Source organism: Podarcis melisellensis, assembly GCF_964234715.1.
Source record: "Podarcis melisellensis genome assembly, chromosome: 9".
In the NCBI taxonomy this organism is placed as follows: domain Eukaryota; kingdom Metazoa; phylum Chordata; class Lepidosauria; order Squamata; family Lacertidae; genus Podarcis; species Podarcis melisellensis.
Window position 1 is genome coordinate 34,779,150 of NC_138541.1, and position 24,344 is coordinate 34,803,493.

The following is a 24,344-nucleotide window of genomic DNA, read 5'->3' on the forward strand; positions in this document are numbered from 1 at the left end:
AGTTTAGCAAGCAAAAAAACCTCATGGTACAACCTTGATTCACTTATTTTTATGCTGATTATAATCATCAGCATATCTTTATAAATTACTCTTTCACATTTCAACTTTATATTTAAAAAAGTCATCTAGAAATTACCCAGGTGCAAACATCATAATTAAAATCATACTAGCTCTGGTTTTCATAGGCACATTTCTTAAAACAGTTTGTCCGCAGAGCCATAAAAACCCACATTGCTGTTTAAACCTCTGTGCAGTCTCCTAAAAGTGTTTGTCTTTTAGCGAAATGACAGTGTTAAGAGAGAGGGAATCTACAAAGGACAGCCTTCTGTGCACCAAAGATAGAAATTGTTCTAAAGCAATATTCTCAAAGGTTTTTTGAGAGCAAAAATTATGCTCCTTTTCTAGAATATTAAAAACAGCACAGTTCTATTACCATCACAAAATGGCATGTGTACAAAATGCAGCTGCACAATAACTACTAGGTATTTTTTGGGGGGGGAGGGGAGGACTCCAAACACCCTATTCCCCCCCCCTTCCTAGAATTTGGCAACTTTGCATATGATACAGAATGGTTGCCAAATAATCACACTGCTTTGTATGGCATATTGAATAGTTTTTTACAACACTAGCTAAGTTTTTAAAAAATGCTTGAACTTAAAGGTTAAAACTTGTTATTAGGGAAAATAAACCCTCTCTGGCACGGAGTGAAGGGTTGCAGGACAGCCATAGACAAACCCTGGCTGTCCTGGTTTTCAGTATCAGTATCAAGGGTACTGCATAGATCCATTGTGAGGAGGGAAACTGTACGTTTGTCACTTCTTCTGAGTAGCCTGGAAGGCTTTCAGTTCCACCTGATACCAGCCTGGAGCTTCCGGCCCATTTTGTCCAATGGGATTGTGGTCGTATCCATAAGCCACTGTTAATTCTTCATCCTTCTCAACAGCCCTAATAGTGCGGATACATTTAATCAACCCAAAACGAGGATGAACAAACCTAGAAAGGAAGGAAGCATACACAGTCAGAAAAAGGAAACTCAGCAAGCCCAAACAATGTATTCATTTTCTTGAAAGCTTTACATATATCCTGTGTGTTTTTTAGATATAGGTGATGCAGCACTACCAGAGAACACTATAGGAGTCACGCTGACCACTTTTTTTCTGCAGTAAAATATTCATATCATAAAACTTTCATTGGCATCACATACAACATCCAAAACAAATCAATAGAGAATTGCCACTTCCCCAGTGGCACAAAACATTTGCTAAAAGAAAGGAGGCAGAGCAGTCTATTGTCACATCTCTTGGTCTCCAGGGAGATCAGACGTCTGCAGTGTATTTCAACGACAAAAAACCAAATAGAGATATTTAGCCAGCAGCAAAATATTGTTAAATAGCAACAACAAAAGTTTTGGAAAAAGTTAGGCAGTCCGTCCACTGTGGATAACACAGGAGAGTGGATGGGACTAAGAACAGAGGGCAGCGGAAACAGCTCTCTTGACTCATAGTAGGGCCACTGCTGAACGCAGAGGCAAAACTATGAAGATACACCTCAGCATCTTCAACAAAAGATCCTGCCACCTACCTCCGAGCAAAATGTTTGTGGCTCATGCAGGATTTTCCACTTAGATAAGGGGTGCCTAACCTTTTCTGAACAGAGGGTTGTATTCACCTATTATCAACCCTTGGGAGTCACATGTTAACGTGGGCACGAACAAAGCACACAACTGGGCACAGTTAATGAGTCTGCCTTCCAAAAGGGTCTCCCAAAAGCAATTCTACACCATTTAAAATAATTTATCTTCATTCATTAAATTCGGTTAAAAACCATTTAATTAAAAAAAATGGTAGGGTTTTTTTAGGAGGAGGGCCCCAAAAAATCTTCAGGAGTGGGTGGTCAGGGCTAGCCACCCCTGACTCAGAGCATGATGCATAAGTGCCATTTTCCAGGAATGCTTCCCTTGCTTTCAACTGTATTTTTCATCAGTTTTTCCCACCTGCTTGATATAGTGCTGTGGTTGCAGTGATCCTTTGATATCATTTGCTATCGCATTGGCAGATACAGTTCTGACACCTGAAAAGCAGCACCTTCATAAAGCACAAGTTTAATACTTACGAGTCATAGACACTATTTGGTGTGAAAGAATGATTTGCCTTGTGCCCCAATGAGGCACAGTATTTGGCTGCGTGGTTGTAGGGTTCCGGTACATCTATGACTGTTTCATCATCAAGGGATATTGTGTTTCCATTCAGAGCCCAGTCCCTGCCATCCACCTAAAACAGACATTGTTGCAGTGTCAACTTTGTGTTTTTGTCAGACTGAAGATACAATGCAGATTTTTCTTGTGTTATATGCTTTAAAGGAGAGAGACCAGTGGTATTCAATTACGCTTGCAAGTACAGTCATACCTCAGGTTAAAGACGCTTCGGGTTAAATCTTTTCAGGTTGCATCCTACAGCAACCCAGAAGTACCAGAAAGCGTTACTTCTGGGTTTCGCCACTTGCACAGACGCGCAAAATGACGTCATGTGCATACGCAGAAGCTGTGAATTGCGACCTGCGCGTGCGCAAATGCAGGTTGCGTCCCTTTCAGGTTGCGAATGGGCCTCTGGAACGGATCCTGTTCGCAACCAGAGGTACCACTGTACTCTATTAGGAAACAAATTTAAGAGAAGGAAAGCATGCCACTCCAATAGTCCTGACCATAGTAAGTTGCCTTAACTTCTTGCCCTTTCTGCTTCATTACCTCTACACAATAAAAATGAGTTTTACAGCAGACTTGTGGCATACCTACTGAAATCTGTAATCGAGTAAACAAAATCATTCTTAATTTTCTAAGGCTTGCTGGACTGATATTAAAGAAACTGAGAAGCAAGATACACTTTTAACAAGACAATTCTCTGTAGAGAACCTTTGGATGTTCAAATACTTGTGAGATCCCATAATGACTACAGGATCCTTGACCATGCATCATATGACACTTTTTTTACCTAATCCTGATGAATACTGAAGATTTTTGAAATAACAAGGTGAACAAGCAACAAAAATGTTTCCAAAAAGTGTTTCAGAAGTAGCAATGAAAAGTTCTCACTTCACTTTACCTCCTGGTGTGTAATTCGTACGCCATTGTAAAAGGACATAACTGTGCCAGCCTCAGCAGATACTTTAGTAAATAACCCTTCTCCTGCGCTGGAAATGAGAGATGCATCTACATATACCCTGATGAAAGGAAAGAGTAAAAAGAAGGTACAGTGTCATTATTACTACTCTGTAATACACTAATATTTTTAGAAAACTATTTTATTAGTTTATGTAAATTTAAGATAATTAATTTTGGGCCATGGGAAGAAATACTAGCACAGGTGTCAAATGTGACAAAGCCTCTGTGTTTAGAAAAATGGAAAAGTGTATCAGCGCTTTGTCCAACAAAATGCAGAGTCCCATCAAGTTTCTGTCCCTGCCAAATCCTGATTATGTATATTGAAGATCATCTTCTGAACAGCCAAAGAAAAGTACTGCAATGTTTTTTGAGGCGGGGGGTGGGTGGAGAAACAGTTATTTGTAGCCACTGAGAGATATATTAAACAAAGAAATACTTTAGTACAGTATCACAGTTTTTCACTACTGTACTTAAAAATTCATTTAAAAATCACTTTTAGAAGAAATATAAAAGTTTCCTCCTAATAGTTACAGATTTTTCATACCAATTCATGTTTTTAGGAAAACATTTAAATTCAATTAAGCTCATGCAAGATAACCATCAAATTAATGAGCTAATATGATGTCATTTGCACACAAGTAATTCTGTTTGCAATTCAAAGGAATAAAGTGTTGCTGAATGCTGTCTTAAAATGCAAAGCAGAACAACTAAATTGTTTCTTTGCAAATATTTAAGAAAGGAGGCAAAACGATACACATAAATTATTCTACCTCTCCGATTCATAAGGATCAGGAAGAAGTGCATTTGTAGAAATGCAAGATGAAGTAGATTTATCAAAACTGTATACTGGGCCTAAAAACAAAGCAAAACAAAACAAAAAAAGTACACAAATTAACGGACAATCAAGATGAAGATGCAGGTCTCTCTCTTATTAAAGTGTTATGCATTCAACACACCATAAGGAAATTAAGTTTTTAAAACAAGACAGCAAAGATATTGTATTTAGGTCTGTCTACTATATAATAAAACAGTGCTCTGCATAATTTTTTTTCACCATTTTCATTTCTCCTCAAAACTGCAAGCAGTATTCAGTCACCTTTGTAACAAATATGAGTTCAGGTTTATACATGCTAGAAATAACGTTTCCCAACAGTGCTTTAACATTATATTTCCCCCCTGAAAATGTAAAGCCAAGTTAAAAATGCATGCACCCCACATCAACGATGTGTGGTCAGTGCATATTATCACCAACACTTTTCCTTAACAAAATCAAAAGCAGCAGCAATTGATATAGACCTGGGACCCAATTTCATTACCTTTTACCAAAGGAAGTGGAAAGTAAAATGTGTCTCAACTGATATATGGTATTTATACTTTGCATACCAGGTCCAAATTCAAAATGTAATGTGAAGCAACCCTAAACTACCATCCCTTATATTTCTTCTGGCTCGGAGTGTACAACCCGCTCCAATCCATTTTGTCAACACACCATGGCAGCTCTAATTTTAGTAATTCTATCTTGCAGAGTGGAGGGCATTGGCACAAGAACAAAATTGGAGCAATGTGAAAAAAGAAAAAACTGAAAGCATTGTTTGCTCAAAGTTATCTTCAAAATGGTGTGTGGAAGCCATGCTACACAACACCATTTTGCACATCAAGGAGAACTTACTGCCTGGCAGCACTTCAAATTGTGGCTTCCCCTCTTCTACGGATACAAGAGTTGCCAGCTTTGCTTCCAACATTTCACCATCTATGAAGTGTCCATAATAGGCCATCTTCCCATCAGGGTACACATAGGCTATCTTCTCGCCAGTCATCTCTCCCTCTTCATTAACTTCTCCAACCAGATGACCACCATCCTGAATGAGAAGCATTAATATTGGTACAATAAATGCCGCACCTTTTTAAGAGGGAAATGTTTATGTGTGCACACACATTTTTGAAACCTTTCAATAGCAACACAGATATTGCACTGCATCCAACTAACTTTTTCTCAGAGAAGACCCATTGAAATTAATGGACCAAAGCTAATCATGTCAATGAGTCTACTCCGGGTGTAATTTAGATGGATACCACCCAAAAGTAACAATATTTTTGTTTCATAGGTACCAGCTGCAGCTTAGGTTCTTTACACCTCACTTCCTGCTGCCTCTTATCTTTTGCTACCCTGTACAGATCTCAGTGAGTTGTGTTTATTCCAGCAATCCAGTTCTGCTATAACAAAGCCCTGTATAAATCCAGGGTATTTCTACAAAAAAGGGGGTGAGGACTCTTCCAAACAAATTGCAGCCAAATTAACCATAAACCAAATGTTCAGTAAAATAACTGAACAGTATTCTTCAATCCATAAACAGATAGATGGATGGATGGATGGATGGATGGATGGATGGATGGATGGATAGATAGATGATAGATAGATAGATAGATAGATAGATGATAGATAGATAGATAACTTGCAGAGGAAATGTTTTTTTGGGGTTTTGTGAACCAAAGATAAAAATCCTAAGAGCCTTGTTGGAGATCCATTACAGCTTCATCTCCAAGATTGTGACAGCCTGTTCACTATTTTATTGAAAAGCACAGAACAGACACTTCTCTAAACAGGTTCTTTGCATCTCTAGTCATGTCTAGTAAGTTATATATATATTTTTAACTTCCCAAGATTATCCAGTTAAATGCTGATATTTATAAACACACATTTTACACAGAAGTCACCTTGACCTCCCTCCTTTGGGGGGCTGGGGGCTGGGGAGGACAGCAAAATTATAGATGTTTAAAAGCACACTGAATCCTTTTTTCTGGCTTCCGAGTTCAGAACATTTTGTTACAGCAGACTGATGTCTAAAGCATGTACATAGTTACTATTCAGTATTTATTTAGGCAAAGTGTCACTAGCTTGAGTGGCCTGAATAGAGCTATTCATTTGTGAAAGCCAGAAGCAACCCTGCTATAATGGTTCTAAATTAAAGACAGTAGAGAACTATGTTCAGCAAAGTATTTATGAAGAAAAGCACCTCTCTTAGAATGGAAAGTAAAACCCACAAAGCCCCCCACAGGTTTGACTTAAATCTTTTAAAAGATGCACATGGCTGAGAAAGGCACATGGTGTGTTTTACTCTCATGTACACAGTTTGCACACAGCAGCAACTTGTGGAAGCCAAATGTATCTTACCATGCTGCACCAGCATCCAAATTATGAGAAGCCACAACCACCACAAGTGTGAAAAGGATTGCTAGGATTCTGGCAGGCTGACAAATCACAACCCTTTGCTCTCCTTTGCAGGTGGAAGTTATGCAGCCCAGCTGCCTCTCTCAGCAACGCAACAGGATTTGTCTTCCCCATTTGTCAGATATCACTTCATCCCCTACTTGGCTGCCACACCTCCCCATTTAGGTTTATAACTCATTTCCCACCTTGCGTATTTGAAAATGTCCAACGTACTTACAGGGTAGTATATCCAACAAATCCCACATCGAATATTATCTTTGTATTGCCCTTTGAATATCAGTCGCCCATCAGCATCATATTCCTGGGCTGGCCCATTTAGTTCTCCATCTACGTAAGTGCCATGAAGAGCCCCTCCATCTTCATATGTATATACACCCTGGCCTTGCAGAGCATCATCCACATAATAGCCTTCTAATGTGCTGGTAACGAGAAAAGGGTAGGGCACAGGGATCAAGAGTATCTAGGTTATTTTGCAAAATGTTCTCAAAGTAAAAATGTCTCATTACCTTAAGGACACTCTCCCCACAATGCAGAACTGCTTGGGCTTCAACATCAGCCTCAGCCACTTTGCCTTCTGTACCATCATCTCAGGTAAGTGAACAACAGGACCTTCTTGGTAGTGGCCCAGTGACTCTAGCATTCTGTACCCATGGAGATCTGTCAGGCTTCCTCTCTAGTTCATTTTCATCACAAGTTGAAAACATTTCTTTTCTGGGCAGCCTTTAACATCTCGAGTTTTACTGTCACTGGCTTTATATACTTGCAGATCACTGCTCATAATCTCTTTATGGAAGTGTTTAAAATGTGTGTTGCCTTTTAATTTGATTTTTAAAAAATGTTTTACAGGAGGCTAAACCCCTGCTTGCTCTGCTTACCAACCCACCTGCCATTCCCCCCACATTAACACTTTAGCGCTTCCCCCTTCCCACCCCATGCAACTATTAAGCTTGATTTTCCCTCTCCCCAACCCCCTTTCTGATACCACTTCTCTCTTCTATAGTGCAATCCCACTTTGTCCCCCTGCTTTCACCTTCACCTCCATGCTTATGCCTCCCCCACCTTTTGTGCAACCTCCCTTGCACACAACCCCCCCATAACCTCATATTATACATCTCCCATACATTGTATTGCTAAGTGCCCTTTTTAGCTTCTGCCCAATTATGAAGTCACTGTCCCCTGCATTCTTCAGACTCTTTCATGTCAGTTTTCATATTCAACCCCATTCCGATGCCACCTGCTTCCTCCTTTCTTGCACCCCCATTTTCACCATCACTCCCTTTCTACCTCCATCGCCTCCTTACTTTTCTGAACTGTCCCTTGCACACGGATTACCCCCATTTCCAGATTTCATCCTCTCTCCTGTTTACAGTCTCCCTTGTGTGCACACCCCATGCTATTACTGTATGTTTAAGGTGACTAGAACCTTAAGAGCAAGCCTGTCAGTTATCTTGCTCAGTGAGAGAAGGTTACATCCGTTGATGGATGTTGTACATATAATTACTATACTGGACATGGAGCTTTGTGTTGAAGACAACACATGGTACCAGGAGTGAAATACATTGCGGGAAGCTACTATGGAATGTTTCAGGGCTCTAATGAGGCAGCTGAGGAATGGAAGAGGGAGAAGTTTAGAACAGCTTTTTTCCCTCCCTTTCAGTGTCTCTCCCTTCTTGCTCTACTCAAACAGCATTAGCAGAGTGAACTGCAAAGGTAAGGTATGGTAGGAGACGTATTAACTTTGTCTTATTTTCACAATCATAGTCTGGGGGGGGGGAAACAAAGTTATAAAAATATTTGAAGTATTAAGCAAACAAACAAAAAGCTATACCCAAAGGAATGCCTACCTTCCATCAAAGAAGAAGAACTTTCCACGGCCATTCTTCTCTCCATGCACAAAGTTTCCCTCAAATCTGTCTGTGGAGGAGTATGTGACCGTACAGAACCCGTGCGGCATCCCATCATCATCGAGTGCACCTAATAAAAATTGAAAAGAGGCCAGTGAGACCAAGATAATGATACTGCAAGAGTTCATTCAGATGTACCTTCATGTGGATTGGATGTGGGGTTTTCTGCTTTAGCACAAGCTCCGACTCCTAACTCAGCCTCTGTTCCTCTACTGCTGCACAATCCTGGCTCAGACATCAGCATGGATTACTGCCCTTACCCTCCATGCTTTGGCCAAACTACTCACTTTTAAGAAACCTTGTTTTCAGATAGCCAGCATATTTATTAACTTAATTGTTTCTTTGTCCTTCCCCTTCTTAACTTAAAACACTATTCTGGATGTGGGGGCTGAAGAAGAGTTGTGCAATTGTCCTAAGAACTAGCCAGCCAGTGTTCTGCGTAGCTGGGAAGCTTCAAGAACTTATTCACACACCGACACACCAAGTACAGTACAATAGAACCATGTCAAATTCACAAAACAAAATACATGAAGAATGTACATATACAGAAACATAATGCAGTATAAAAATAAGTAAGATCAGAGTGCTACAAAGTAGTATAATGCAAAATTCCAAACACCACGATGCATATACAATCATTTGTCCAAGTTCACTCACCTTCATTTCACACAAAATTCACTACCTCAAACATTACCATGTATACAAAAACCACTCATACCCAACAATATCACAACTCACATACAAAGGGTCACTGCCAAGCATATATATAAAATACACTCCTAATGTCTGAAGCACTCATGAACTCATGCCCCACTCCCATGGGACAATCTAATTCTCTTCTCCCACCTCTCACCTGAGAAGGGTCCAGATCTATACCAGAGCAGGTTTTCACCCTGAAGGGTATAGAATCATAACACATGTCTTCTGTTTTGATTTTATATTTGTTGTATCATTGAAAACAAACAAATAAATATTTAAAGAATAACATGTGTGGTACTGCACAACCTCAACATCTGATAAAGAACCATCAGCACTGGTAGCATCACCCTCACACTCAAGGTGCCCCTTAACGTCACCATCACCTCATAGAACCATAGAATTCTAGAGCTGGAAGGGACCCTGAGGATCATCTAGTCCAACGCTCTACAATGCAACTGTCCCATATGGGGATCGAATCTGCAATCTTGGCATTATCAGCACCATGCTCTAACCCACTGAGCTAAGCCACTAGTCCCCAAATTGTTGCAGCCAGCCAGATGCTAGGCTCTCTTCCTCTGCACCAGCAACTTGGCCTGGTTATAGGTGATGAGTCAACTCCCATCATTATTTAGCGTCAGCTATAACTCAGAGTCATGCCTGACATAGCTTCCTTGACTACAGGAAATTCCATAGCCTGTATGGGCCATGCCATCAGTCTGCAGCAGAAGGAAGGGATGTAGGGCTGCTCTGTCGCCCTGGTGAGGGGCCAAATCCATTGCATCTCCCTTCTCTCATCTGGCAACAGCTGTTTCGTGAAGCCGTAGCAGGAGACTCCATCAGTTCTGCTTAGAGACCTGCTGTCATCCTTTGCACTAGCAAATGCACTACAGTGAGGAGAACTACAGCTAGTTTTGCTAAGGAGCTGCTGCAGTGTTTATTAGTTGTCCTTCCCTGGTGCACAGCTTGGTCATACAAAACCAGAAACCCTAACCCCAACCTGCAGCACCACAAAACTTGGGATACATGTGTTTTGATCCACATATAACCTATATGCTTCTCATACTTGAGACAACTGTTCCCTCATGAAATGGTTAACGTTCTTGAGGAGAAGAAATAAGAACCAATTAAGCTTCAAGCATTTTTACATGCGTTCAAATATCTGTCTTCACAGTTTGTGACAGACAGCAAAAGCACAGGCTGTTTTAGAAGACTCTTACAGGGACTCCAGTACTGGTACTTGGCTGATCTGTAGGAATGGGTCGCACAAGCCATCCAAGAAAGCATAAATTGTGTAACTGTCAGTCCTCAGGCAAAGCTCACTTGTAACTTTATATCAGTCTGCAGTGGCTGAACCGAACTTGACATTTGTTCCACACAGTCTCGTTCAGACCACTGAATTATTTTTCCATTTTGCTTTTTAGCAGGCTTGGAATCAGCCTCTTAGGCTGTGCACACATTATCGTTTACTCTGGAACCACTGTGATCTGACCACTGGTGTCTGAACCCATGTGCAGATGGCCACAATCAGTCTCCATCCTATAGTTTATTGAGAAATACTGCTGTATGCTTTATTAATGCTGCAGCTAAGCTGGTGTGTACATCTGAGAAGGAAGATTGCACAGCAAAAGTGGCCATGGCATGGGAGCAAGAAGGGAGAGAGATTGAGAGGGAGGAAAGGAGTGATTCAAAACTTTTAAGTTAATGTGTATATAGCCTTAGTTAAGGAGCAAATTCGAAACCTTGATCAGATTTTGCTTAAAGCCTCTGGAACTCAAGATCATAACAAATACAAGATAGCAACAAGCAGGGTGGGTGAGAACGAAGGGGCCTGCAGGCAATCAAATGACACTTCCATGTCAAGGTGTAGAGATTGACGCAAGCTGCACTGATAAACTAGGAATGAGTGAGCCCAAACAGCCATGTCTGTCATTCTGCTGTTTTAATCTCATCTCTGCAAATAATGATACTCACTGTTGAACTATACACACACCAGAATGTATTTCCTACCCGAGAAGGAAATAACTGAATTCTGTGTTTGCAGCAAGAGGAAAGTGTGGTGAATTGAACATTCAGAAACAACATTATTATTTTCTTCTTATTACAGCCAATGAAAGTCAGTTAATTATGTTTGTTCTCAAAACACACACACACTCCTAAAGTCTTCTGCAGTAGCAGAAGAATCAGAGTACTTAGGACACACTTTGTCATTAATTACACTAGTGTAATGTCCTAAAACCTGTTGCACACCAGCACTACTGCAATGCCATGCCACCACCATAGGCAGATATACTGCTATTCATGTTTAAGGCTGGGGCTCTACAATAGCTCAAAATGGTTTTGAATCATTAGCAATTAAGAAGCTCACTTACACACATAAATACATATATAAATTCTCACAAATGGAAGCTTCCCTTTCCCAGCTTAAAACTGCAGCTGCAAAAAAAGAGTGTTTTGAGAGGTGAAATGATGGGGTAGGGTGGGTGGAATAGCAATCTTTAAGAGCTGGATAGGGTCATAGAAAAACAAATTTCTGATATGGGCAACTTAGGGCCACTTGATTTCTGAACTAAAAAGACACAACTGATTTTAAGAGTCTTGGTGATGTGACAAAGGCATCATTTCCCATGACTTGCATAATTATTTTATTTTGGCCTACTATTTAGATTTTTTAAAAATGAACAGAGATTGCATAAGTGTCTATTATACCACTTTTTGGGGGGTGGGGTGGGGGTGGGGAGCCTGAATCCAGCTTGAATAAGCCAACACTGCATTGACTTGCAGACATAGATATTGTGTGTTTGGGGTAGGGGGATGCACAGGCATGCACACATTTGAAATAATTTATTCTTCTGCCCCACCTGTTGTAAGGCCAGTATCAGGCTTCTCACCAGGACAATTTCAATACACCCAACTGCCCATCAACCCTTCCATATTTCCAACTCTGCTGTCACTTCTGCAGTTTTGTTGCACTTCTGAATCAAACCCTGTTGACTAATAAAGCTCTCCTGGCAAGAATAGGAGTCAAAGGGGAGCTGCCAGGGTCCAAACCAAATGGAAATATTAAGGATTCCCAATTTAGTCAATGACCCCAAGGTTCAGATCTACACTACAGAAAGAATGCTCAAAACATATATATATTATGACATATTTTATAGGGGACGCAGGTGGCGCTGTGGGTTAAAGCCTCAGCACCTAGGACTTGCCAATCGAAAGGTCGGCGGTTTGAATCCCTGCGGCGGGGTGCGCTCCCGCTGCTCGGTCCCAGCGCCTGCCAACCTAGCAGTTCGAAAGCACCTCCGGGTGCAAGTAGATAAATAGGGACCGCTTACCAGCGGGAAGGTAAACGGCGTTTCCGTGTGCAGCTCTGGCTCGCCAGAGCAGCGATGTCACACTGGCCATGTGACCCGGAAGTGTCTCCGGACAGCGCTGGCCCCTGGCCTCTTAAGTGAGATGGGCGCACAACCCCAGAGTCTGTCAAGACTGGCCCGTACGGGCAGGGGTACCTTTACCTTTACCTATTTTATATGTAAGTTGTTGAAGCAAGCTACATATTACTATAATACTTGAAATTACAAAATTCCTGTTAGGGAGAAATAATTAAAAAGCCAACTGAAATGTCATCATACTCATAAAAGTATTGTCCTAATAGGGCTTTAGGGATTTTTCTAATGGGCCAATATGGTTACGGTACCTTTACTTTCGGTATTCATGTGTAAGCGCTTGAAACACACATAATTAAATATTTACAAAAGACAACATCTTTCCACAGCTCCAATCACTATGTTTTTAGATTACCAGCACTCAATACAATATCTCACAATTTCTATCCTAAAGTTTGCCACAAGGATCTGGAGTGGAAAAAAAATTTCAAATTGGTAAATATTATAAATCAAAATTGAGTTTCAGCTTCAGTGTTGCTAATTTTGCTTTCTGGCCCCTATTTCTTCTACCAAATCCCTCCTATAGGCAGGACCTCTGCCTTAGCTTGCACAGTTGACTGTAACCCAAGTACAATTGTTCAAGCAGCTCTGTTCTGCTTTTATTTGTTAGAGAACAATAGAGCGCATTTTTACAGCGTTTATTTTTTTCATAGGAAAAAAAATGCTTCAAAATACAGCTGCAGTCCCACCCACAAACTGTGCACAGGCAACCCCCACATAGGTTTCAATGGAATTTACACATAACTAGGGGCAGAATTCAATAATGAATTGAGTTACTCCTTGGAATTTAAGTGATCATTTAAATGTAGTCAACATAGGAATTAAGTCAGCGGCAGCCAAGCATACTTCACGCTGGACTAAAGAGAAAATCTCTGGCCGCCAACACCATTATAATTTCCAAATTTAATAGTGCCAGGTTTACAACATAGCTGCTCATTTGCATGCCACAAATGAAGCAGCCCATACAATACACTGCATTGATTCTACATGCCACACTAGAACTACATGGATCCTTTCAGGACCAAAATCTATGGACACAACACAATATAGCATCTAGATCAAGGGAAGTAATAGTGCCACTGTATTCTGCTCTGGTCAGACCTCACCTGGAGTACTGTGTCCAGTTCTGGGCACCACAGTTCAAGAAGGACACTGACAAACTGGAACGTGTCCAGAGGAGGGCAACCAAAATGGTCAAAGGCCTGGAAACGATGCCTTATGAGGAACGGCTAAGGGAGCTGCGCATGTTTAGCCTGGAGAAGAGGAGGTTAAGGGGTGATATGATAGCCATGTTCAAATATATAAAAGGATGTCACATAGAGGAGGCAGAAAGGTTGTTTTCTGCTGCTCCAGAGAAGCGGACACGGAGCAATGGATCCAAACTACAAGAAAGAAGATTCCACCTAAACATTAGGAAGAACTTCCTGACAGTAAGAGCTGTTCGACAGTGGAATTTGCTGCCAAAGAAGTGTGATGGAGTCTCCTTCTTTGGAGGTTTTTAAGCAGAGGCTTGACAACCATATGTCAGGAGTGCTCTGATGGTGTTTCCTGCTTGGCAGGGGGTTGGACTTGATGGCCCTTGTGGTCTCTTCCAACTCTATGATTCTATGATTCTACAATACTATTTCCAGTGTTCAAAGACGAATATACAAAGTTGAAAAACTATGCCACTGTCCAGAAAGATTAAAGGGAAAAAAACCCCGAACATCTATCTACCCTTTCTAACAATTTCCAAGGGATACACATTTTAATATTTTCCATGGATGTGGATCTATAATATTATTGAATGGCCCAAAAGCAGGAAATTAAGAAACCAGGGCACTAAAGCTAGTCAAGCTTTGCCATTTTAGCCATGCATCTTTTCACATTTCATAAAGCCCCAGATCAATAAATCAAGCAATGATAGCATCATGAAAAGGCTCAACTTTCATTAAGCCTTTGTGGTTGCTGAAAACATTTTTGACAATGCAAATTGTAATTACATTGCTAGAATGCATTATAGGTGGGCCTGACTTTGAAAGACAGTTTCAGCTGGTGCAGAAAATGCTGCTAGATTATTAATAGGAACCAAACATATATAACATTGGTTCTGGCATGACTGCACTGGCTTCTGGGCTGAATTCAAGGCTCAGGACCTTGCAGAACATATCTACCCATATGAGTCTGTCTGGAGGCCTTTCTGCAAGTGTCCCCTTGCAGGAATACAGAAACTGTTAGAGGGTCTTCTCAGTAGTGACTCCCCTGTTTATGCAATGCTCTCCCTAGGAAGGCCCACTTGGAACTAAAATGGTCATATTATCAGAGACAGGCAAAAACTATTATTTACTCCCAGGCATTTTATTGTTGATGTTTTCTCATCTCCTGCAGGGGTGGGGTTGTTTTTCACCCAGTGTGTTGTTTTTAATATTATAGTGGTAAAAAGGTAAAGGTAAAGGTACCCCTGCCCGTACGGGCCAGTCTTGACAGATTCTGGGGTTGTGCGCCCATCTCACTCAAGAGGCCAGGGGCCAGCGCTGTCCGGAGACACTTCCGGGTCACGTGGCCAGCGTGACAAAGCTGCATCTGGCGAGCCAGAGCCGCACACGGAACGCCGTTTACCTTCCCGCTGGTAAGCGGTCCCTATTTATCTACTTGCACCCAGAGGTGCTTTTGAACTGCTAGGTTGGCAGGCGCTGGGACCGAGCTGCGGGAGCGCACCCCGCCGCAGGGATTCGAACCGCCGACCTTTCGATCGGCAAGTCCTAGGCGCTGAGGCTTTAACCCACAGCGCCACCTGCGTCCCATTATAGTGGTACAAGTGGCTGAATATCTTAACTTTTTAGATACTTATGTGTCTTTAGAGTAGGCTTGGATTTTATTGCATGTACGTTTCTGTATCCTTTTGTTGCATGGATGCAAGTGGCCTTAAGACCCTTGTGGTGAAACACAATTAATGAATGATTAAAATTATTATCCTTAGAACAGAGAAAGATTGTGCAAGCATTCACATATTTTCAACACTCGGTCAAATTGTGGAAAGACCCCCACTGGCCCCTCAATCACACATTTACCTAGGAGTGGGGAACCTGTAGCCTTCCAAATGTTGAACTACAACTCCCATCATTCCTGTGGGCTGCTGCTTAGGGGAGCTGTTGCCCCACAACATCTGGAAGACCACAGGTCTCCTCCCCATCTCAGAATAAAGAGTCCCAGTGATTCTAATCAAACTTGGTAACAACATGAAGACCTGACATGCTCTCTCCGCACCTATCACGCATCTCCTGGAGGAAGAGGAAGAGCACAAGCGCTTGCAGACCGGGATGGGGCAGCTATTTCTGTCTGAGCTTATTTGGGAGGGCAGCTCGCTCCGCGCTTCTTCGCGCGATTGGCTTCCCTCAAAGCTGCAGCCGAGGCCGAGCCACGCGCCTCCGGCCAACTTCCCAGCTCCGGGCTCGCGGCAGCCTGCCTCGCGCGCTTGCTCTCCTCCTCCCGAGGTCTCCCCGCTCCCTCGTGTCCCACGAAGGAGAACAGCAACCAGCCCGCCAAGCCACCGCAACAAAAGCGGGAGAAAGGCGGCGGCGAGAAAGGCACCATATTTGCCCCCACGAAAGGCGGCGGCGGCGGAAAGGGCTCCTCGGAACCGTCACGACGCGGAGATGCGCGAAGCCCCGGCGCAAAAAGGCGCCTCGGAGACCCCCGTCCCTGCTCCCCCTCGCCCCCGCCCCGAGACGCTGTGCCCGCCTCCCCTCAGGCCTAAGGGACGCAGTTACCCTCGACGGTCTCTTCCAGCGTCTCCTCGTCACTGTCCATGGCTCAGCGCGGAGAGACGACTTCCTTGGCTCGGCTGGCCCTGCTCGGGAGCGCGCCCGCCGCGCTCTCGTCTGCGTCCCGGCACTCGGCCGAAGAGGGCGGCGGGCTGCCGCTGTGTCCCCCCGAGAGCCCACGAAGGCGAGCGAGGGGCCGCCACCCCGCAGCAGAGTGCCTGCGTCGCCGCCCGCTTGCTCGTCTCCCCACGCTCGGCGCTCGGCGCTTTGTTATAGAGCAGCTGATCCGCTGACATCACCCTGGGCTGGGGCTGCTCCCTGACTGACAGCTCCCCGCGCAGCCCCAAAAGCAGGGCCCGCCGCCGGCGCAGCAGCTGGGGGAACAGGCGAGGCGGGCGCCCGACGCAGCCGGCCCTCCGCGGCAGCGCGCGCAACCAAACGCTCGCGGAGCACGAGGGTCCAGTCTCGCCGCCGCTGCTTAGAGTCTCCCTGGTATCCACGCGCGGGAAGGAAACTCGGGGCGGGAAAGAAGGGCTTCACTAAGGACTAGGTTGCGCCACGCAGCGCAGCGTGCGCGGAAAGGCGTGCGCACACTCCAGCTGCAGAAACACGCCGGAGAGGAGCCGGAAGGAAGCGCCTCATGGGCCGAGGCGCCCATTCTTAGAGCCGCTTTCCTGGGACTAAGCCCCACTGGGTAAGCACTCAGTGGTGTTGTCTTCTGAGTATTTTATTTTATCAAATTTGCATACCGCCTTTCTTCAGCTGGTCTCAGGGCGGTTCACAACACAAAAACACCACATGGTAAAATACATGATAAAAAAAGAACACACACCCCCACACCCCCACACACCCCCAGCATGTCTAGGATTGCACGGTAACTGGCGAAGCAAACGAGCGAATTTGGAGGTATATAAATCAATAGCCACGTAGATTCAACCTTGAAGTGAGAAAGAAGTAATAAACTGGAGCCCGGTTTTCATAGGGTGCTTCTGAATGGAGCCTTGTATCGCAAGCATAAAGGTCAGATCTGCACATTCATTATACTATATAAGGCTGTTCATTATATTGTATAAACTGATGGAAGTACATTTATGATGTATCTGGTACCAGTGTCACTGGGTCTGTCTGTCTCTCTCTCTCTGTGTATAAACACACACACACACACATATATAAACACAAGCTAGGATATAAACATACCAAGAAACAAAATATTGAATGCGATTTGTTTGCATGTCCCCCTTCTTGGAGGTCTTCAAGCACAGGCCAGACTAGGTGTCCTCTAAAAAAAATAACTGGCCAACTACATGAGAAGCTTCTGGCTTTTCACGTTGTTTCTGGCTGCGAGCAAAAGGTCTTTAAAGATGTCTTTCTAGGTCATTCCAGCTCTCCTCCTAGCACAGTACTTTGTCTCTTATTGTGGCAAACATTTGATGTTACAGAGGAAATGTATAGCCATTGGATCAATGTGTACAGCAAAATCAGTTCATATCTACTTAGAATAAATCCAACTGTGCTCTAGTTAAGTGTGTATAAGATCGTAATCTGAAAGGTTACTTTTCCATTCTCCAGCACTTTGAACCTGAGGTTTTGCACACTTGAACCCAATGCTCTAGTCTAGTCATTGCCCATTGGGTAAGGAGAAGCAATTTGATAGGAAACTGAGGTTTGGACCAAAGTCATTAACCAAACAAAAGCATGTTTATCTGGGTTTTAAACAATACACAACAAAATATGTTCATGAACCACCACCACCCCCTTCCCCTTCTATACTGTTGCAAATAGTTTCTATTTTTTAACTGAAGTATACTCATTCATCTGTTTAGTTACACTTTATCCAGCAGCCAATATATGACACATGCTTTAAGGAGAATCCCTCTCCTGTGCCAGTTAGAAATATTACTTCACTTTCCCTTAAGTGGTGCTTTTCCTGGTAGACCTAGTTCCCATCAAAAATAAAACTGAGCAGCAAAGTTGAAGAAGAGCTTAAGCTTCCTAGCTTTATCTGTCCTTGTACAATGCACCATTGTACCATTGTTGTCAACTACCACAGGATAGGAAGGGCACTTCAGTTCCTAAAAGCAGATATATTCATTACCTACCTCGTTTCTGGGAATTAACATGAGCCACATAAAGGCTGCTGAGAAACACCTCTGTGGCTTACAGCATGTTTATACATCTTCCTGATAACCATCCATTCCCACACTTTTCAGTGCTTTTCCTTTTCACTTTCCAAATTGCAAAAAGTCTCATTCTTTTTTAAAGCTACTTTGTTGCACTCAGACTGGGGTGGGGAACCTCCAACCCACAGGCTGGTTTGGGCCTTACATGGGTCCCAGTTTGTCCCACAAGGCCATTTCCTGCAAACTACATATACCTTTTCCATACCTAAAGTCATTTATGATGTATGGTGTGGACACAACTGGCATGCAACCAACCCCAGCAGAAAGCAGAGCAGAAGTCACTGCCTGTCAGCTAATGAGCAGTGACTTTGCAACTGCTGGATCAGCTGAGCAACCAAGTTCCCCATGGGAAACTCAATTGCACAGCTGATCCTTGCAGGAAAACAGCTTTGCCTGCCCTTGGGCTCAGCACTTCCCAAGCTGCTGTTCCCAAGTGTCCAAAAGCCAGTTGGGCCTTTCACAGGTGGGTGGGACAACCCACTTGTCAGTCATCAGCTGGGTTGTCCACCCACCTGTCAAAGGTGCCTTGGGGGGTGGGGTGAGGACAGGTGAGGCCAAAAGGTGCCCCACCTCTGCTCTGGGGCAACAGGCCATTTTAATTCACTTTAGTTATGCAGACCTACATTTATGGTATGTGCTTGAATCCCTTCCATAAAGTAGTGACAGTCTGGAGACTGCCTGTGTGGCAGCGGCTCAATGCAGAGATTTGTTATGTCCATTGGTCCTACTGTGTGCGGAGAGTTTTCTTGCCAACTTTGTGCAGAACTGCAAAGTAGACTTTCCACATGGGGAATTTCCCAATTTGGATGATTTATCAGTACCCTAATCATTGCTTTTCTGCTTTAGGCTAGAAGTGAAAAAGAAGCTCCAATTGCAGATTTCTAAGGGCAGTTGCATTCCTCACAGCTTCAGAGAAGGGGGGTGTGTGATTTGCAGTGAGACCATTGTGTGTGAAAAAAGCGTTAAATACCCCCTCACTGTACTGTGGATAATGATTGCCCAAGCTGCAGGGAGGGGCGGCGGGGAGGGAGAAAGATATACAGGCAATACATTTTGGGAAGGGAAGGGTAGAAGTAGTAGAGTTTACTAGTCCTAGAAAGGAGAGATTATAGAGAAGGAAATGGCTAGAGCACAATAGTGGTTGAGCAATTTATACAGATGATGGATTATCTACACCTGGGAAAATTACACAGCTGTTCCATTAGGTTTTTCAAAAAAAGCTATGGAGAAGATTGGAAGCAGGATGGGGAAGAAGAGGGAGACATTTTGTTTATTAACTCTCTTCATGTAAGCATAACTACTTCCTCTACAGATATTATACTCATGGGTTAGAGGGCTTTCTCTGCTGATTGCAACTTTGCCAACTCCTGGTTAGAATCCTAAATCTCTGGGCCAGATAGTCTTCATTTCCAGCACACTCTGGAGCAGCTGCCTCTCTGGGATGGGTAAGTGATTCTTTTAGAGGTTGAGGCTGTGGAAAGTAGGTTAGAGCATGGTGCCGATAATGCCAGGGTTGCAGGTTTGATCCCCATTTGGGACAGCTACATATTCCTGCTTTGCAGGGGGGTTGGACTAGATGATCCCCAGGGCCTCTTCCATCTCTACAATTACATAATTCTATGAAAGGGGGAACAAAATTTATTTTGGCTTCTCTTCCAGGCATATTCCTCCCTCTAGGTCTAAGCTCCAGTACAGAGGTTTCAAGAGCAGCACAGAGATGTTTGCAAAAGAGCTTTCAAACAGGCTTACCCTAAGCTTTGGCTGTGTGTGCACCTGTTACCCTCAGGAGAAGTGGTCACACAGCCAGTGCTGAATAAAACCCTGCCCCGGCTATCAGCTAACATCACCCCCCATGACATTGGCTGAGTGGCAGGTGGGTGTGGTGGGTTTTTTTTAAGGCATTACAGACCTGTCCAGCCAAGATTGTTTCACAGGCTGGTGGTGTCCAACCCGTGCAGTACAGAATACATCTGCTGTGAAGATTATATGGGTGAAATGGGAAAAGGCAAGAGATTTAGAAATGAGGTGAAGTGTAGGGCATAGAGGAGAGGCGAGTCAGAAGGCAAAAGAGAGATGGACAAACTTCTCCCACCATAACAATGAGTTGGCAGGTGCTATTTCTTCATAATACTATGGAGAAATGGCACCTGCCAATGCAGTGAATTTGGAGAGAAAAGGAACATGGGAGATAACTGGTACAGATGAATAGAGAGTGATGGCAAACTCAGTGTGCCGAAAGCACAGTTTAAGCTCCCACCCTAGCAGCAGACTGTGAGACTTCCCAGGAGCTCACCAGAGCCCATTTACTAGGCTTCTTTTATTCTCATGCTCTATGTCTGGAAAGAAAGTCATAATAGAAAAGCATCCCTATAAACAATGGCAGCAATGGGTTAGGACCTTTATATACGCCTCTTCTCTTCCCTTACTTTTCATACTTTGCCAATGCTAAGTTACCTTAAACCTTTAAATAGTTTTAAAAGAGAATGTGTAGCCACCCTGGAAAAGTGGTGATGGCACAGACATTGTCCTAGGCCACCTTTCCCAAAATGAGAATGAGGAGGCAGAGAGGGAGGTGGAGGTTTGCTGCCATTGTGTTAGCAGTAGCATAGCACTGGGTTAGAGGGTGGGGAGAGCTGAGGTGTAAGGAAACCAAGTGGAGTCCAGGAAATGCTAAATTGCTGCCCTACTTTAGAGAAACTATTGCATCAGTTTCTCTAACAGGTGGGCTAGTATTGCCTACATTGAAATAGTACCTGTTGTTTGTGCTCCTGTATCCACAACCTGAACCTTCTGTTGCAGTTTCCGTCTTTAAAGAATGTGGCCATTATCTCAGTTCCTAGCAAGTACTTTTAAAAGCCAAACCAATTAATTTTGAAGTCCTGGCAGTTGCTGGGACCCCATTCCTTTTGAAATTAATTAAACTCCTCTTTTAGCAGCTGCAGGTCATTTCTAATTCTGCTGCTTCTTTTTGATCAGCCCCTGTTTGTAATAATCCAGTCTATCTCGCAGTCTTTGTCTAAATAACCTCACACTTGAGAGAAAAATCTAGATCCCAGTCTGGGCTTTGAGCAGCTATGCTCAGCTGCTCAATGGGGGGCATCTGGCAAATTGATGAGTGTGGCTCAGCCACTTCAGTGTGTCATCCATCAAACATTCCTGGAAAAACTGTGACCAGCTACAATGGCTGTTTATGGGCAGAGAGTCACTTCTGAGAGATGAACTCTCATTGCTGCTTGGGGAGTTAATAAGCCTCCAACATTCCCATCACACTGATTAACTGCTCACTTTGGGGAGTGGACAGGTCCTTCCATGATGGAAGTTTAGGCGGAAGGTAAGGAAGGTGGTAAGATTTGAGATGGGCTTATCTCCGTTCCTCTTAGTGCTCAGGAAGATTCAGAATTTCAGTTGCATTTCAGGGTAAAGAGAACCACAAAAACCCTCTAAGAGATTCGGGTTGCAACCATGTACCCTCTTACTGGGAAAAAGCCCTACTGAACCCCATTGAGTAGACATGTCCATGATTGCACTGTCAGTTACATTTGACTCTTGGTGCAACATTCACTCTGGTGTGGCCAGATGTAACAAAGGACTGGATTATCCAACCATTAATTCCTATGGTAACAAACCAACTGTACTTTGCCAACTCTTTAGTATTGCAGAAGCCTTTCTTTCCTGCCTGCTTGCTCCCCATAGGCATCTGACGGGGCATTGTGAGGACAGGATACTGGACTGGATGAGTCTGGTCTGATTCAGCAGGGCTCTTCTTATGTTCAGATCTGGCAGGCTAAGCTTGTCCTGCAGACATGACTTTTTAGACATCTTTTTATTACTATTATTACAATTGGATTCATTGATTCAGAGTGTCTTCCTCAAAATCCCATTGAGTATAACCCTAGTCTCATGACAATATATTTTATATAAGTTAGTTTCAGAGGTGCCTTTTGGTTCAAAGTTAGCCAGTGTGCTTCTTGGCCAAACATGGGTTTGGATTCGAACCATGTCCATGTCTGTACAGTCCCTTCAGTGCATTGCTTGACCTGCTATGCTAATTAGAACTATGATAGACCCACAGTGAAGTTAAATATTGCATGTTCCTCCAAGAGGACTCATAAAATCCAGTGAATTTAATAAAATCTTTAAAAAGGAAATTATAAAATAAAAAAGCATTTGATTTAACAGAATAGTTAAACCATTTGCAGGTTAACACAAACGGAAGAAGCATGGGAATTCCAAGTTAAGGCATGTTTGCACCATATATACAGTAAACATGTTCTACACTATATATTTTTTGTATATTGTGCTATTCTACAACTTGTATGCATATTGCTATTTATTGTATTGATTATTATATTTCATTGATACTGCCCTGGTTTGTATGCCACAATGAACCAAAGTTCTTTAATACAAGAATCATAGAATTGTAGAGCAGGAAGGGATTCCAACCCCCTGAAATGCAGGAATCTCAATTAAAGCATCCAAACATAGATCTATAAAGAGAAAATATATTTGACATGTGAGCATAACATTTGATACCATATTGCCTGAAAAGAATTCTTTCGGTGCTTGGACATATTGAGGGGGATGCTACTTTGATGTGAAAGCTGTTTGACTTCAGGTTGTTGGGGGGCAAAGTTCACAAACGGTTTTTGTGTACTGTATTTAGAAAGAAATCAGCATGGGAGCATCATGCTTGAAAGTACCCTACAGAAAGGAAGGTTGGCACTGTGCACAGTACTAGGAGTGCCAGGACAGTCTTCTCTTGTTAGGGTTATAGGACTTATTTCAGGGTGCAAAACCCACAAAACATTGGGGGCAGTTTTCAGAAATGCTTTGAGTCTCCATGAATCCAAAGAATAACCACTGCCAACTGTGTGCTATAACTAGATGTTTTAACACATGCTGATCCAAGGCATGTGGCATAGAATGAGGAGAAAGGGAGTATAAGTTCTGAGGAGGCTGATTTGATTGTAGATCTCATGATTTGCTAGGCTTGTGACTAAAATGGAAGGAATTATAAACAACTACAGTGGTACCTCGGTTTAAGAACAGTCCGGTTTAAGAATGATTTGGTTTACAAACTCCACAAAACCAAAATAGTGTCTTGGTTTGAGTACTTTACCTCGGTCTAAGAATGGAATCCAAATGGTAGAAGGGCACCAGCGGCGGGAGGCCTCATTAGGGAAAGCGTGCCTCGGTTTAAGAACGGTTTTGGTTTAAGAACAGACTTCCAGAAAGGATTAAGTTCGTAAACCAAGGTACCACTGTATTGCAAACAATAGAACATCTCAATAAATACTATCAGCTTTACAGGAAGCATGAAAGAGTTGAAGTTTCTTACTGGAACTATAAAGAGGAATTAAAAGTATGTGCCATGGTTTGTTTTTTAATGACAGAATTGTACTATGAGACCTAAGGAAAGAAATACCTAAGTACATAAGTTGTTTGGGAACTGAGCTATGTAAAAGAAGAGCTGGGAAAGCTGTTTATTGACCAGGCATTTGTGCTAAACAAGATACAGTCATGTACCAGATGTCATAACTTCAGGGATAAGAAAATCAATTATGTACAAAGTAATGTTCTGTAAAGAGGGAGAGATGAAATAATAGCAGGAACCATTTCTTGATCGGGTGCAAGGAGCAGAAGCAGTTCTGGACATTGTTTATTCTAACTAGACACATTTTGTTTGAAGAAATTGTGCAGTGTGAAATAAGTTTTTGTGTAATTGGGATATGTGGTTTAATAAGCAGCCAGGCTGTTTCTTAAAAAGAGGCAAACAGCATTCAGACAAACTGAAGCACAGTCAGATACAGTATAATGGTAAGATTAAGTTTGTGCCCTGGACAGTGTTGTAAATAATGCATTAATTCCTTATTACAGGCAATAACCACACAGTTTTGAGCAGTTATTTTGTGATGATCCTCCATTAAACCCTAGTATACCATAGCAGGAAATATAAACAGAACCTTGACTGTATTTTACAAGGACCATAATC

The 24,344-nt window shown here is 42.9% G+C and overlaps 1 protein-coding gene and 1 long non-coding RNA gene across 3 annotated transcripts in view; one reads left to right on the top strand and one right to left on the bottom strand.

Annotated features, from left to right (window-relative positions):
• Positions 1-812: 812 nt before the first annotated feature.
• SETD7 (SET domain containing 7, histone lysine methyltransferase) lies at positions 813-16,524 on the bottom strand (the record flags this gene model as incomplete). The annotated part of the gene is made up of 8 exons (XM_081926180.1): positions 16,179-16,524; positions 8,231-8,360; positions 6,604-6,805; positions 4,827-5,016; positions 3,928-4,009; positions 3,099-3,216; positions 2,113-2,270; positions 813-993 (listed from the first exon to the last, which is right to left on the bottom strand). Exons 1-8 carry the CDS (start codon positions 16,216-16,218, stop codon positions 813-815), a joined length of 1,101 nt encoding a protein of 366 aa, XP_081782306.1. The 5' UTR covers positions 16,219-16,524.
• A 249-nt stretch (positions 16,525-16,773) lies between these two features.
• The window catches only part of LOC309378221, a 33,083-nt gene continuing 25,512 nt past the window's right edge, over positions 16,774-24,344 (top strand). The window contains exon 1 of one of the 2 annotated variants that reach the window (XR_014171880.1): positions 16,774-16,866. This is a non-coding gene — a long non-coding RNA (uncharacterized lncRNA). Of the gene's footprint in view, positions 16,867-17,031; positions 17,193-24,344 lie in introns of those variants that run through there. The other variant, XR_014171881.1, reaches the window with a different exon arrangement.